The sequence below is a fragment of the Rhincodon typus genome, chromosome 18, assembly GCF_021869965.1.
Source record: "Rhincodon typus isolate 14 chromosome 18, sRhiTyp1.1, whole genome shotgun sequence".
NCBI classification, from domain to species: Eukaryota; Metazoa; Chordata; class Chondrichthyes; order Orectolobiformes; family Rhincodontidae; genus Rhincodon; species Rhincodon typus.
In genome coordinates this window covers 42,799,841-42,813,986 of record NC_063349.1, presented here as the reverse complement: position 1 = coordinate 42,813,986, position 14,146 = coordinate 42,799,841, and the positions used below count along the sequence as shown (strand labels likewise).

General features: G+C 41.9%; 1 protein-coding gene across 1 annotated transcript in view; it reads right to left on the bottom strand.

Annotated features, from left to right (window-relative positions):
• ano3 (anoctamin 3) overlaps window positions 1–14,146 on the bottom strand; it is a 118,225-nt gene that overhangs the window by 66,218 nt on the left and 37,861 nt on the right. Inside the window, exon 3 of the mRNA XM_048607626.1 lies at window positions 4,657–4,793. Coding sequence (XP_048463583.1) covers window positions 4,657–4,793 — 137 coding nt within the window. The remainder of the gene's footprint in view (window positions 1–4,656; window positions 4,794–14,146) is intronic.

Here is a 14,146-nt window from a genome sequence, read left to right as displayed (position 1 = left end):
CAAAGATATCTGCATTAAGTGCAAAGGGCTAGCTGCAGAGTTCCCTTCACCTTAAAACACAGACCGCAGAGCTGCTCATACAACATGCACAGCTACTCTCCCATTCAGACAAGAGACTAGTTTTTAGTTGCATTTGAGGTTTTTAAATGTTGTGTTGTCATATTTAGTTTTTTTTTTTAAAATAATGTCATGTGCTTAAGAAGACAGCAAAAGATGCTTGAGCTGGGGTGGAGGAAATGAACAATTTTTGGACCATAGGCAGGGTTAGCAAACTCCCTTCTGTCCAGTAATAAGTCTCAGGCCTACCCATTATGGCGATGTTTCACGTTATCCTGCACCCAATAATTCTTAAAACTACCAATGTGATGCTGTCAACTGAGACCATCTTGAGGACTATTGCATTTTGCAGCCCTTAAAATGACCCCACCCATTTCTGAGAACAGTTAACAGGCCATCTATTTCCCAGAGTTAGACCCCAACCCAGGCTCCAAGGTCTAGCAGCCAGGGTTGAACCCACTGCATCATCATCATCATCATCCCAAAGTGGATTTAAAAGGTGACGACTTGACATTTAAAAGAGTATATGGTAACCCTGCTGTGTTCATCCAGCCCTGCACCTTGTTGTCTCGGATTCTCCAGCATCTGCAGTTCCTACTATCTATGGTAACCCTGTTGCACCCAGGTCCCAAAATAAATTGGCCTATAAACATCACCTGTTAAATTTCAGTCTTGTAATGGGTTTGATGGCAGAAAACGCAGACAAAAATCCTTCACTACAACAGTGGATGGAAAAATTCCACATTTAATTACAATTATGAATTTACAATGAGATTAGATAAAATTTAAAAGAAATGCCAATGTCAGTTGAATCAAGATTTTAACAATGTTGTATTAGTTTTCCTAAGGTACAGGTTTCTTGTACCAGGTGAGTTCACATCAACCAGGGTTTCCTCCAGCTTATTGCAATTATGCACCAGTATTCAAGCTCACTTCTCCAACTCAAATTAGTTCTTGTTAGGTACGCACCTTGCAGTCAAATTGAGATGATGGCGATTCACCTTCATGAACTTCTGCAGTCCACACTAAGAAGGTGTTTTCACAGTTTTGCTCCAGAGGGAGTTCCAGGATTTGGTTATAACGCTTGGTGTTTCTTTCTTTATTTTTAAAAAAATGTGTTTTAGAGCCATGAACTGAACTGAATGCTAAAGGCAACATATGTTTTGTGCTCATTTTGGACTGAGTTTTCATTAGAAAAATTGCAGCTAAAGCTACAGGACATAGGTTTGATTGCTTCCTGGTTATCTTCCCATTATCAACTTATTGAAAATCCAGAGAAAAGGATTATTAGTAAATATACCTCAGCTTATTAGAAACTGTTTGTACTGGTCGAGGTTGAGGTCTTCAGAAACCAAGTTACAATCTATGTGCCTGTGAGATTACAGATCATAAAGACTGCTTAAACCAACATGCCAGTTACATCTCATTTTTTGTTTGATTTATCGCTTAATTAGATCTGTCTGTCTACCATTGAGAGTGGGGTAGGCACTAGAGTCAAAGATTGGGTTTAAATCAGATATTAATTAGAGTTATTAATTAGATCTAGGCCCGAAACGTCAGTCTATCTGCTATGATGCTGCTTGGCCTGCAGTGTTCATCCAGCCCTGCACTCCCCTGCAGAACGTGCAGCCCTCCGCTCCAATCCCAACCTCACCATAAAACCCACGGACAAGGGAGGCGCAGTTGTAGTATGGCACACTGACCTCTACATCGCCGAGGCCAGACGCCAACTCTCCGACACCTCCTCCTACCGCCCCCTTGATCATGACCCCACCCCTGAGCACCAAGCCATCTCCCAAACTATCCACAACCTCATCACCTCAGGTGACCTCCCACCCACAGCCTCCAACCTCATCGTTCCCCAACCCCGCACTGCCCACTTCTATCTCCTTCCCAAAATCCACAAACCTGAATGCCCTGGTCAACCCATTGTCTCCACCTGCTCCTGCCCCACCGAACTGATCTCCAACTATCTGGACTCCATTTTCTCCCCCTTGGTCCAGGAACTCCCTACCTATGTCCGTGACACCACCCACGCCCTCCACCTCCTCCAGAACTTCCAATTCCCCGGTCCCCAACACCTCATCTTTACCATGGACGTCCAGTCCCTATACACCTGCATTCCCCATGCAGATGGCCTAAAGGCCCTCCGCTTCTTCCTGTCCCGCAGGCCCGACCGGTCCCCCTCCACTGACACCCTCAGCTGCTTAGCCGAACTCGTCCTCACCCTCAACAACTTCTCTTTCAATTCCTCCCACTTCCTACAGACAAAGGGGGTGGCCATGGGTACCCACATGGGCCCAAGCTACGCCTGCCTCTTTGTAGGTTACCCTCTTCAGTACCTACACTGGCCCTAAACCCCACCTCTTCCTCCGTTACATTGATGACTGTATCGGCGCCACCTCGTGCTCCCACGAGGAGCTCGAACAGTTCATCCACTTCACCAACACCTTCCACCCCAACCTTAAGTTCACCTGGACCATCTCTGATACCTCTCTCCCCTTCCTGGACCTCTGTCTCCATATCGGGCAACCACCGAGAAACCAATATTCATTTCAAGCCCACCGACTCCCACAGCTACCTAGAATACTCCTCCTCCCACCCACCTTCCTGCAAAAATACTATCTCCTATTCCCAATTCCTTCGCCTCCGCCGCATCTGCTCCCAGGACGAGGCATTCCACTCCCGTACATCTCGGTTGTCCTCGTTTTTCGAGGACCGTAACTTCCCCCCTCAGTGGTCGAGAACGCCCTCAACCGTGTCTCCCACAACTCATCCCTCACACCCCGTCCATGCAATAAAGAACCAAAAAAAATCCCCCTCGTCCTCACGTACCACCCCACCAACCTCCAGATCCAACGCATCATCCTCCGACACTTCCGCCATCTGCAATCCGACCCCACCACCAAAGACATCTTTCCCTCCCCTCCCTTGGTACCCTCCCATGGGTACCCACATGTTGTCTCGGATTCTCCAGCATCTGCAGTTCCTACTATCTCTGATTCAACCAAAATCAGTCCAGCTCGTCCCCGCCTCCCTAACCTGTTCTTCCTCCCACCTCAAGCCGCACCCCCATCTCCTACCGACTAACCTCATCCCACCCCCTTGACCTGTCCGTCCTCCCTAACTCCCCACCTACACTCACCTTTACTGGCCCCGTCCCCGCCTCTTCGACCCGTTTGTTTCCTCTCCACCTATCCTCTCCTCTATCCGCCTCCCACTCTCTCCCTATTTATTTCAGAACCCCATTCCCCTCCCCCTTTTCTGATGAAGGGTCTAGGCCCGAAACGTCAACCTTTCTGCTCCTCTGATGCCGCTTGGCTTGCTGTGTTCATCCAGCCCTGCACCTTGTTGTCTCGGATTCTCCAGCATCTGCGGTTCCTACTATCTGATTAATTCGATTACCTTGTTTACTTTTGCTTGGCTAAACCTACTGCTGTATTATTAGTAAATTGTCATTAAGTCTTTTGTTTAAGGTATGAACTTAGCATCTGGTATCGTGTATTCACAAAGTTTCATATTGGTTATTTTAAAAGTCTGGTTAGGAACTACCAGGATCAATTTTGAGGGCCATTGACTATTTTAAGTTTTACTGCGTTGCAAATACAGGGATAAGGAGGCTGATGTGATTCGGCTGTCCATCTCAGTGTCATAACAAGATCAAACAATGAAGGTTTAGAGTACTGAATTGCTTCGAAAATAAATTTGAATCTAAAGTTCACCAAAATCTAGATACAGCGCAAACGGAAAATAAGTTTAAAAACCGCAAGTACTGCAAATGCAGTAAATCAGGAACAAAAACAGAAATTGCTGGAAAAGCTGGCAGAACCTGTGAAGAGAAATCAGAGTTAACGTTTTGGGTCCGGTGACCCTTCCTCAGACTTGAGCTTCAATTTCTCTTCAAAAAGAATGGTTAGTTGCCCAAAATTCACAAATGGTAACTGTAAAACGTATCCCAAGTGTTCGGTACAGAAGGCAGGTACCAAATTAACTTGCCAATCATTAAACTTGGAAGGGGATGCTCTGGTCACACAGTGGTAATGTCCCTACCTTTCAGCCAGGAGGCCCTGAGTTAAGGCCCAACTATTCCAGGAGGAGCACATCATCCATAAACAGGTTGATTAGAAAATACCTGTTAAAAAGTCTCAATACAGCAATGAATGAAAACTTGAACATGAATGCCTGCCATTCCCTTGTTAAGGCATCAGTTCATAGTCTAGAGTCATCACACTCCTACAGCTCAAAAAAAATGACAATAGAGGATACGGCACTATAATATTACAACACAAACCTTTGTACCGTTCTATAATGTTATTTTTCAATTATTTTTCCCAAATTCCCTTCCCAAAATTGTAACCTGACCCAATTTGTGGTAGGACAATCCTGTGTTAAGTCTTTATCTTTTGCTTCATTTTTACAAGGATGATTTTAAATTCATGGTCTCTAGTTACTGATTTGCTGAGTTTTAGAAAACCCCATGTAACTAGGATAACCTACACAATTCATGCCTGTAGTTTTTCCAATAGAGTTGAGAGCTACTTTTCAAAATTCTGCCTGTTCACAACAGGCGATATCAAAATGCAAAGTAAAATCTCTCACCTCGACACCCATTTCCAGTGTGCTTGTTTCATCTGATGTGCTGGTCAAGTTGCCAGGATGAAGCAGGGAGTCATCATCTTTCGAAGGGCTGTTCCCACCTTCGGATTCACCCAAATAAATATTTACATTGCGAGCCACTGAAACACATTTCAAGAAAGGATTTACAAAAGGGAGGTGTAGTTCAGATGGAGCAAGCAACCTAGATAAACGGTGAGCTAAATTGGAGATGGGCAAGGCCAAATCTTGTAATCTTTATGGTCAAGTGTATAATTAAAAATACAAAGTTAACCATAGGCAATTTGATAATAATTACCTTCACTATTTTTGTATGGTGTTCTGTCTTACAGAGAGTAGGCACCAAGAAAGAAAGCTCTGAACAGACAAAGATACCACTATCCCTTTGGCAGCACAGTCATGCTTGTTCATGTTGACAGCAATTTCCCACTTTTCCTGTGTCCCCCTCTTGCCCCACGCTGCCCCCCCCCCCCCCCAAAACATACTGTATCCCTCCTCCTACCATCCCTACCTGCCATGACCCAGCATGGGCCAAGTGAAAGCAACAAAAGCCCCCTGCAATTTTGCATTCATTCTCTCTACCTCTGAGCCAACTAGCAATTATAAAGAGAATCGTTCACAATCTCTCAGAATATCCCCAAGAGTTTTTCTCCCCCTTTACAACCAACCAATGAATCTCTTTAAGAAGTGTATTCACTGTTGCAATGTAGGAAAGTGTCTACTAATTTGCACACTGCATTTGCTATGACAAATTTGTCTCCCCTCCCCAACCAGCAGAAATAGTGTTGATTGAGGGAAACCAGCGGTTCATCATAGTTTGATAACTTTCATTAAATCCCCTACATGTTCCCCAAACTTTTGGGAAGTTAACACTTGTTTGCACAGTTGTGCCTCCTAATGTAACCTTTAGGAGTCCAAGTGTCATTCTGGTAAATCTATGCTGCACTCCCAAAAACAATGTAATCTCAAGGTTAGATACCAAGAACTGTTCAAATCACTCCAGGGCCTCATATAGCCCAAACATGACTTCTACATCTTGCATTTTAACCCTCAACATATCATGGACAGAATTCCATCACCATCTTCAATTATTTGTACCTTAACAAGGTCCTGCCTGTAATGATCCTGGTCCCATCACTGACCTCTGCGGTCTTCATGCAGCTACACTCTTCTACAAATTGAGAAACAGATGAAAAGCTGCTTGACTGAACTGATTTATTGCTGGGAGAAAAAGTACGCTGCTGAAGCGTTTTGTCTTGTACTCAAAAATGCAAGATTATTTGAAATCTGACAATCATAATTCATAATAGAAAGGTGAAAAACAAACCAAGTGATTAGCCAATTGATCAAGGCATTACAACAGGGGAAAAAAAAAGTGTTGGGATGGACAGCCCTAGGCCCCTCAAGCACAAAGGAAAGGGCACAAGGGTTCTTTTGTTTGTTTCCCTGCAGCATTTCCCCATCCCTCCATCTTCAATGTTACATGTCATGAAAGAAAGTAAAGGGAAAGTGAAAAATATAATTTATTTCAATATCTATTTGATTATCCTTGTCTGGGTTTTGTTTCCAGCAACTTCTGGGCTTATCTTTAACTCATGGAGTCTCCAAGCCAATTATATAGTGATCCCAAAACCTACCCAAGTCTAACTTTCTTAATGATTTCTACAGATCCCTATAACTGTCCAAAACTGAAAATCTCAAAGCTGTAGAAGTTTTCAAAAACAAGCTTCTGAAATAAAAATTTTTGAAAAAATTAATACAGAGTGGAAGGAATGGGGCTGAATATATCATCCTGCAATGCTAGGACTCTTGCTGTCAGACAGGGGAGGGCACTAGTCAGAATAATTAGTCTTGTTACTTGACAAGGGAAGAGCAATATTGAATAGCTCCAACACATGGGAAGAAAGGCAAAGAGTTCTCAGTCACAGTTAGGTGGTAAAGGGGAATAAAAAGAACTCACATCCAGTTCGGCAGATTTTGTTGCCCACATTTTCCAGTGTGCATCCCCATGAAAGGTGACCTCCAGCAGTTCAACAACTGAAGCAAAAATTAAGTTCAAAAAAGTAAATTGGAAGAATGAATTGAAGATGCTATACTATTATTAGGAGTTAAGAGTATAAAAATAAGTTGATCAGAGTTTTTCTCCCTCCCCCCACACCCAAAAAGCCCTCAATTTCATAAAGATGGGTGTTGGTGAGGCAGCAGTCATGGCAGTGGACTAGCAATCCAGAGGAAAAAGCCAGTTTAAATCCCAAACGTGGGAGTTGAAGAAAGTGCTCCAAAACAGCTGGGTGGCTTCAGTGAAGTGACCACAAAATTTTCTGTAAAAGCAAAGACCTGGAAGTGGGGGAAGCACTTCCTTATGTAAGCTAGGCCTTTTACATGATTCCTGTTCCATAGTAATACAATGAAGGCCAACACATCATCTAATAATATTTCTTTCTTGGGATGTGGATATCACTGGCTCAACCAACCAACATTTACTGTCCATCCTGAATTGCCCTGGAGAAGGCAGTGGTGAGCTACCACCTTGATCCACTGCAGTCTGGGTTGTGTAGAAACACTGCCAACATAGTTAGGGAGGGAGCCCCAAAATTTTGGCCTAGCAACTGTGAAGGAATGGTGATATCATTGCAAATCAGGATGGTGTGGGGTTGGGAGGAGAATTTGCAATTGGTGTTCCCCTCCAGATCTATCCTTGCCCTTTTAAATGGCAGCAATCACAGGAATAGAAGGTGTTATTGCAGGAGCCTTGGTGAGTCATTTAGTAATTATTGTGGATGGTGCACTGACTGATGCCAGTGTGTTGGTAGTAGAGGGAAGAAACAATCTTGGATCAGAAGATGTAGAAGCCACGTGGGCAGAGTCATGAAATAACAAGGAGGAAGACAGGTACGAGTCACTTCCAGGCCCTATCAGTAGCTATACTGTAGAGAATAAACCATGAGATAATGAGGGTATGTAAAAAGTGCAGTACATTAACCACGGACTGCTTTAATCCTCATGTAGATTTGGGAAAAAAAAAATGTAGCTTTGAGGAATAATTTCACAGATTACCCTGAATACAATTTCCTGAAACAACTCGTTGTGGATCCAACTAGAGACCAAGCTATTTTGGATTTGGTGATGTGTAATAGAGAGTAGGGTTAATAAATTCTCTCTCAGTAAAAAGATTTCCTCAAAGTATAGAGATAGTGGGAACTGCTGATGCTGGAGAATCTGAGATAACAAGGTGTAGAGCTGGATGAACACAGTAGGCCAAGCAGCATCATAGGAGCAGGAAGGCTGACGTCTCGGGTCTGGACCCTTCTTCAGAAAATGAGAAGTATAAAAAAAGTGTAAAGTGGATTTAGCATTCAGTTTGAGTGGGAAAACATTGGCTTGGAAACATCTGGGCAAAAAACAACTTAAAAAGGGCATTTACAACAAAAGGAATGGAGTGCAGAGTTGGCTGGGAAAAGAAGTGTAGCAGGGAAAGAAACTGGTTGACGAAAATGGCAGACATTTAAGAACACAATTCACGAGTCAAAAATATATTTCATGAAAACCGAAATAAAAACTGTGGATGCTAGAAATCAAAAACTAAAATTGCTACAACAGCTCAGTGGGCCTGGTAGCATCTATGGAGAGAAATCAGAATTAATGTTTTGGCTCAAGACACCCTTCCTCAGTTCTGACGGTAGCTAGGAAAATTTTGGCTTTTAACTACCAGCAGTTCCGAGGAAGGGTCACTGGACCCAAAAACATGAATTCTGATTTCTCTCCATAGATGCTGCCAGACCCACTGAGCTTTACCAGCAGTTTCTGTTTTTCTTAAAGATAGATTTCAGTTGGGAAGACAGATTCTGGGAAGGGGATAAACCAACCATGGTTAACTGACCAAGTTCAGGATATTCTTATTTTAAAAGAAAAGCAAAGATCCGAGGCGAACCAGTGGATTGGGAAAGTCTCAAAAAATCAAATCACAGGATTACCAAAAACAATAATAAAAAAAAAGGAGGGAGAAAGTAAATTTGAGGGCAAGTAATATCAAAACATACAGAAACAACTTCTTTAAATACAAAGAGAGGTGTCAAAGTTAACAACAGACCCCTGAGAGCCGAGGCTGAGAAAATAATGGGGAAACCAGAAATGGCAGAGAAGTTGAATGAATGCTTTGCATCGGTCTTCAGCAGAAGACATTAACAATATTCCAAAATTACTTAAAAAAAAGGCAAAAGGAGAGGAAATACATACAAATCATTGGGGGCGGGGGGGGGCAGTGCTGTGGAGACCATTGGGGCTAAAGATTGATAAGTCACCTGGACCTGATGGGATGCATTCTGGGATATGAAAGGAAGTAGCTACAGAAATAACAGATGCACTGATAGTAATCTACTAAGAATCCTTTACATTCTGGAAAAGTCCCAAAGGGTAGAAAACTGATGTAACACTTATTCAAAAAAGAGACAGATTTTTAAAAAAAAAAGCACTAGTAACCATGAGCCAGTTAGCTTAATATCTGTCATGGGAAAATGGAGTCTACTATAACAGAAGTAACAGCAGGGTATTTAGAAACATACAACATCAGCATAGCTCAGAAGCAGGTGATAATTTAATTAGAATTCTTTGAAGTGGTAGCAAGCAGGATGGATAGAGGGGAAACAGTATGTGTAATATATTTGCATTTCCAAAACACATTAAAATAATGTATTTCACAAAGCTACTTAATAAAACAAGAGCCCATGGTGTCAGGAGTTGTATATGAGCATGGAGCAGGGATTGGCTGACTAAGAGACAGGACAGAGATAGGATGAAGGGGGCATTTTCAAGATGGCAACCTTTAACCTAGTGGAAGGTCACAGGGATCCGTGCTGGGGCCACAATTATTTGCTCAATGACCAATGAGAGAAGTGAACGTACAAACACCAACTTTGTGGATGACCCAAAAATAGATGGGAAGACAAGTCAAAAGGAATGACAACCTGCTGTGGCCTTTGGACAGATTAAGTGGGCAAAGACTCTTCAATTGGAATATAATATGGAAAAATGCAAGGTTATGCACTTTGGCAGGCAGGGCAGAGGAGCTAAATATTACTTAAATGAGAACATGAACAGAAAGCTGCAGCAGAGGGATCTGGAAGTTTTCAACCTTGTATACAGCTCAGCAGGTAACATGGAAGGCAAATTGATGGTCCTTTTTCTAAAAAAGAAAACAGGGGAATAGAGAAAATAACAGGTATGTCTTGCTAAAACCGTACAAGCATTAGTCAGACAACACCTAGAGCACTGTTTTGGTCCACTTATCCAAGATATACTGGCATTGGAGGCAGTGTATAAAAGATGCATTAGGTTGATCCACAGCTTGAAGAGATTTTATGAGGAAAGTTGCGTATATTGCGTCAGTACTCATTGGAGTTTAGAGGAACAAGAGACGAACTTCTTGAAGCATCAAGATTATTAAGGGTCAGTCAGAGTAGATGCAGATCCCCTTGTGGGAAGAGTCTTGGTCTAGACAGAATAATCTCAGAATAAAGGGGTCACCCATTTAAGACAGAAGTGAGGAAGAATTTAAGGTTGTGACTCTGGAATTCTTTACCACAGAAGGCTGTAAAGAGGCTGAATTGTTAAATATATTGATTTTTAAAAATCTCTCAACCTTAAATAAGTGAATCAAAAAAGGTATAGGGCCAAGACAGGAGAATGGAGGAGTGGAAGATTATCAGCCATGATTTCGTTGAATGGCAGAGCAAACACAAAATGGGCCAAATGACCTACTTCTGCACTTACATCTTATGATCTAATGGAGTCAAGGGGGGAGTCAATGGAAAAGGTGCTAAATCAAGCACATTTGTTTCATTCTGGCTGGTGTCAAGATTGGAGGTATTGGAGCTTCAATCATCCAGGTGAGAGGGACAGTATTCTATCACACTCTGATCTGTGGCCTTGTGGACAGGCTTTGGGGAGGCATGAGGAGAGTAACTTGGTTCACAATTTCCAGCTTCTGTCCTGCTCTTGTAACTAGCGTTTAGGACATCTGCCTTTGGAGGCAGCCTAACAGGGCACTCGGGTGCCTCAGACTGGAACCAAAACGGACTACAGAATGTTCCTTACTAGAAAATTGTATCCAAGGATCTGGAGGCACTGCAGATCACCTCTGCTCTCAAAAACATAGTAGAAAGCAAGATTATCATAACAGATTATAAGAAGTGTTCCTCCTATAAGTAATACCAATCTATGTGGTCAATTAATCTAGACCAAGTGGCACCCCATCCATCTGTTTCCATCTTCACTCCATAAGACAATTGCATGCAGGTGCCGAAGTAAGCCATTTGGCCCACTAAAGTTTGCTTTACAATACAACTTGCAAGGATAATCACAAACACTAATATCCCCATGTGAGACAGGCCCATCTTAAGGCTTTTATAGCTCGGAGTTCAAAACATCCTTCAAAGTGTTGGAAGCAGAACAAGAGTCATCGTTTTTTTTGGTGTTTGAGTGGTTGAGGTACTCTTAGCATCATCCTTTTAAGAAAAAAAAAGGTGGAACCACCATATGGGCCAAGTCACACTGAAGTGAGCCTCAAATGTGCAGTTTCTGTGGTGATGGGGATATCCCAAATGCCTCCCAATTTCTCTCAAGTGGTTTAACTCTCATTTTAAGACTACACACCCTTGGCCGAGACAATTCTCTCAGGAGGAAATAGTTTCTCTGTAAAACCCCCATCAAATCATACTTACATCTTCATCACACAAGTTTTGAGTACTTTTAACAAACTTAAAATGAATCTACAAAAAAAAAGGGACAGGACAGTTTAGCTAAAAAATTACTTCATAATAAGTCATCACACAACAAAACGCCTACAGGTTTGACTTTCCTCTCCAGAGGACTGATGCTGATAATTATGCTCATTATCACCAACTATCCCAAATGAAATATTCATCTTAAAAACACCATTAGGTTTTAAAGGTTAGATACAAGGTAGATGTTTGAATAATAATGATTCAGTAACTTGCATGACTAAACTCACTGTTGACTCAGTGCTAAAAATGCTTCTATTAGTCTCCCCTAGTTAACGTAGCAAACTATCACAAACTACTTAAGTGCAAGAAACAGTACAGCACAAGAACTGGCCCTTCAGCCCACCAAGACTGTGCCAACATAATGTCTTTCTAAACTAAAAGCCTTTTGCCTGTAACCCCCTTTTCCTGTATCTATCAAGATGCCTCTTAAACATTGCTATTGCATCTGCTTTAATGCCTCCTCTAGCGGCACATTCCATTCACTTACCACCTTGTGTAAAACACGTTCTCTCATGGCTTAAGATCTCTTTTGAAAGCAAAGTAATTAACATTTCTACCCTTGGGGGAAAAAAAAATAATGAGTCTGACAATTCATTCTCTATGGGTGTCAATTTTGCAAATTTCAATCATATGCCCCTACCCCGCGACATTCAAGTGAATGTAAGCAGTTTGCCCAATCTCTCATTTCTTATGCCCTCCAAACCAGGCAATATCCTGGTAAACCATTTCTGTAGCCTTACCAAAACCTCCACATCCTGCTTGTGGAGTGGCAACCAGACTGCACACAGTTGATGGAAATGGTTTTATCTTTCATGCTACGCATGATGAACCCGAGCAGAAGAGTGAGAAAATTTTCCTGGAGTGCTGGGCTCTTTGATTTTGCCCGCAATCTTATAATAAAAGCAATACATGCCAATTGTGTACACAATATCCAATGGAATTAAAACACAAGGTGGTGACAGAAACAGTTAGACCAGCGCAGAACAGCAAGTGTTGTATATTTCAAATTTTGGAAAAAACCTTCAACATATTTTCATTTTAGACTCATGACCACTGTCCCCTCAAGCCACTTTGCTGTGCACTGCCACACCAGTGGTGTACAATTGTTTGACTGATGTTAAAATTGGTTCCAATTTATGCAATAGTACTCAATTGCTCAAGCCTGTGGGTACAGCTATGGAGCTAATTAAAAACAGAAGAGAGCACGTGTGGAATTTTTCTCCCCCAGGAAATGGAGAGAAGGGGAAATAATAGGACCAGTTAGCCCTAGAGAAATTTACCCTGCATTCTTCCAGCTCACCAATTAAGTGCTGGGCAACAACATTCAGCAAGAGCTCTCTCAACGGAAAATCCTCAAGTGGTCAAGTAACAGCCTCAATTCATCACCTTCCTGGTCACCTGCCTCCTCAGCAGTTTGGGGGCAGAGCCATAGATGTAGAGGGGTGTGGAGACCTAAAAGCTAATTCATGCTTAACCTGCAATTCTCCCCACCCCGCCTACCATGACAAGAATAAAAAAAACAAACTTGTCTTTTCATATCTTGATCCCATAGGAGCTGGCCTCAGCTGGCAGACTTATGGACCCTGACATTACTGGTCTCCGATTGGCTAGCATTCAATTGCCCAGTCATCAGTGTCAAGGCTTGTGATAGGGTAAGATACTCATCCTTGCTTGCCCGAGCTGACTGGCATGCTCAGCTCCACACTTTGAAAATATAGGAAAATTCCACTTAGTGCATACAGAATCCTATCAAGTTAAACATTTAAGTAATGCAAATAAACCTGTAGGTTTGAAATTAATATCACCTTTGCATTGCTCTGAAATTAGTCACAAGATGTACAAACCAGTGAATACAGTTTCATGGAAAATGACAGACATCTTAAAAAGGACCATGACTTGTATAGATGAGACCTACATAATCAGAACTGTCATGGGATGATGCAACTCAGGAGAACATTACTCACGATTAAAAGATCAGAAGAGCTGGAGGAGGAGGGGATGTGTTGGAGTAGATAGAAGAGGTAAAATTTTTTTGTTGAATGCTGAGAATTGGTTGCAGATACAATTGGATTTGTATTCCACTGTCAATGGTAATGAAGGCTGGGTCTTTAAATTTAAAGGCCATGTTAGGTAGATTTTTGATAGACAAGGGAGTCAAAAGCTTTGGGGGAAGTCGGATGGGAGACAGGAAAGGGGAGCCAAGACCCACCATGTTGGTATTGAATTATGCAACAGGGTCAAAATCTTGCTCCTGTGTCCTATGTCCATATCTCCTCTGAAATACCTTAAGATATCAAATAGAATTTGGTAGAAAGCTACACAAAAAAAGAAGACAGGACCAATTGAGTTTTTTTTTAAAATAATAAAGAGGCAGAGAAGTTTGGGAAAGCATTCAAATACTTACAGCCCAGGGAACGAAAGCATAGCTATTAATAAATCAAGAATTATTTTTGTAAAAATATAGCATTTTTATTTTACATTATTTTTGTTTGAACTGAATTGGATAAAAGGATTTTTATAACAAAAAAAGGACTGAGGAAGGAATTGCTGTACTTTTTAAAAAGGAGTTACTGAAACTCATCGTAGGTCTTGTTTACATTTGTACCAGGGTGCACAGAAAGTGGGATACAAAGTAACACATTAACTTGACACTTCTTCACAATTCAAATTCAATTCAATGACACTGAATTTGA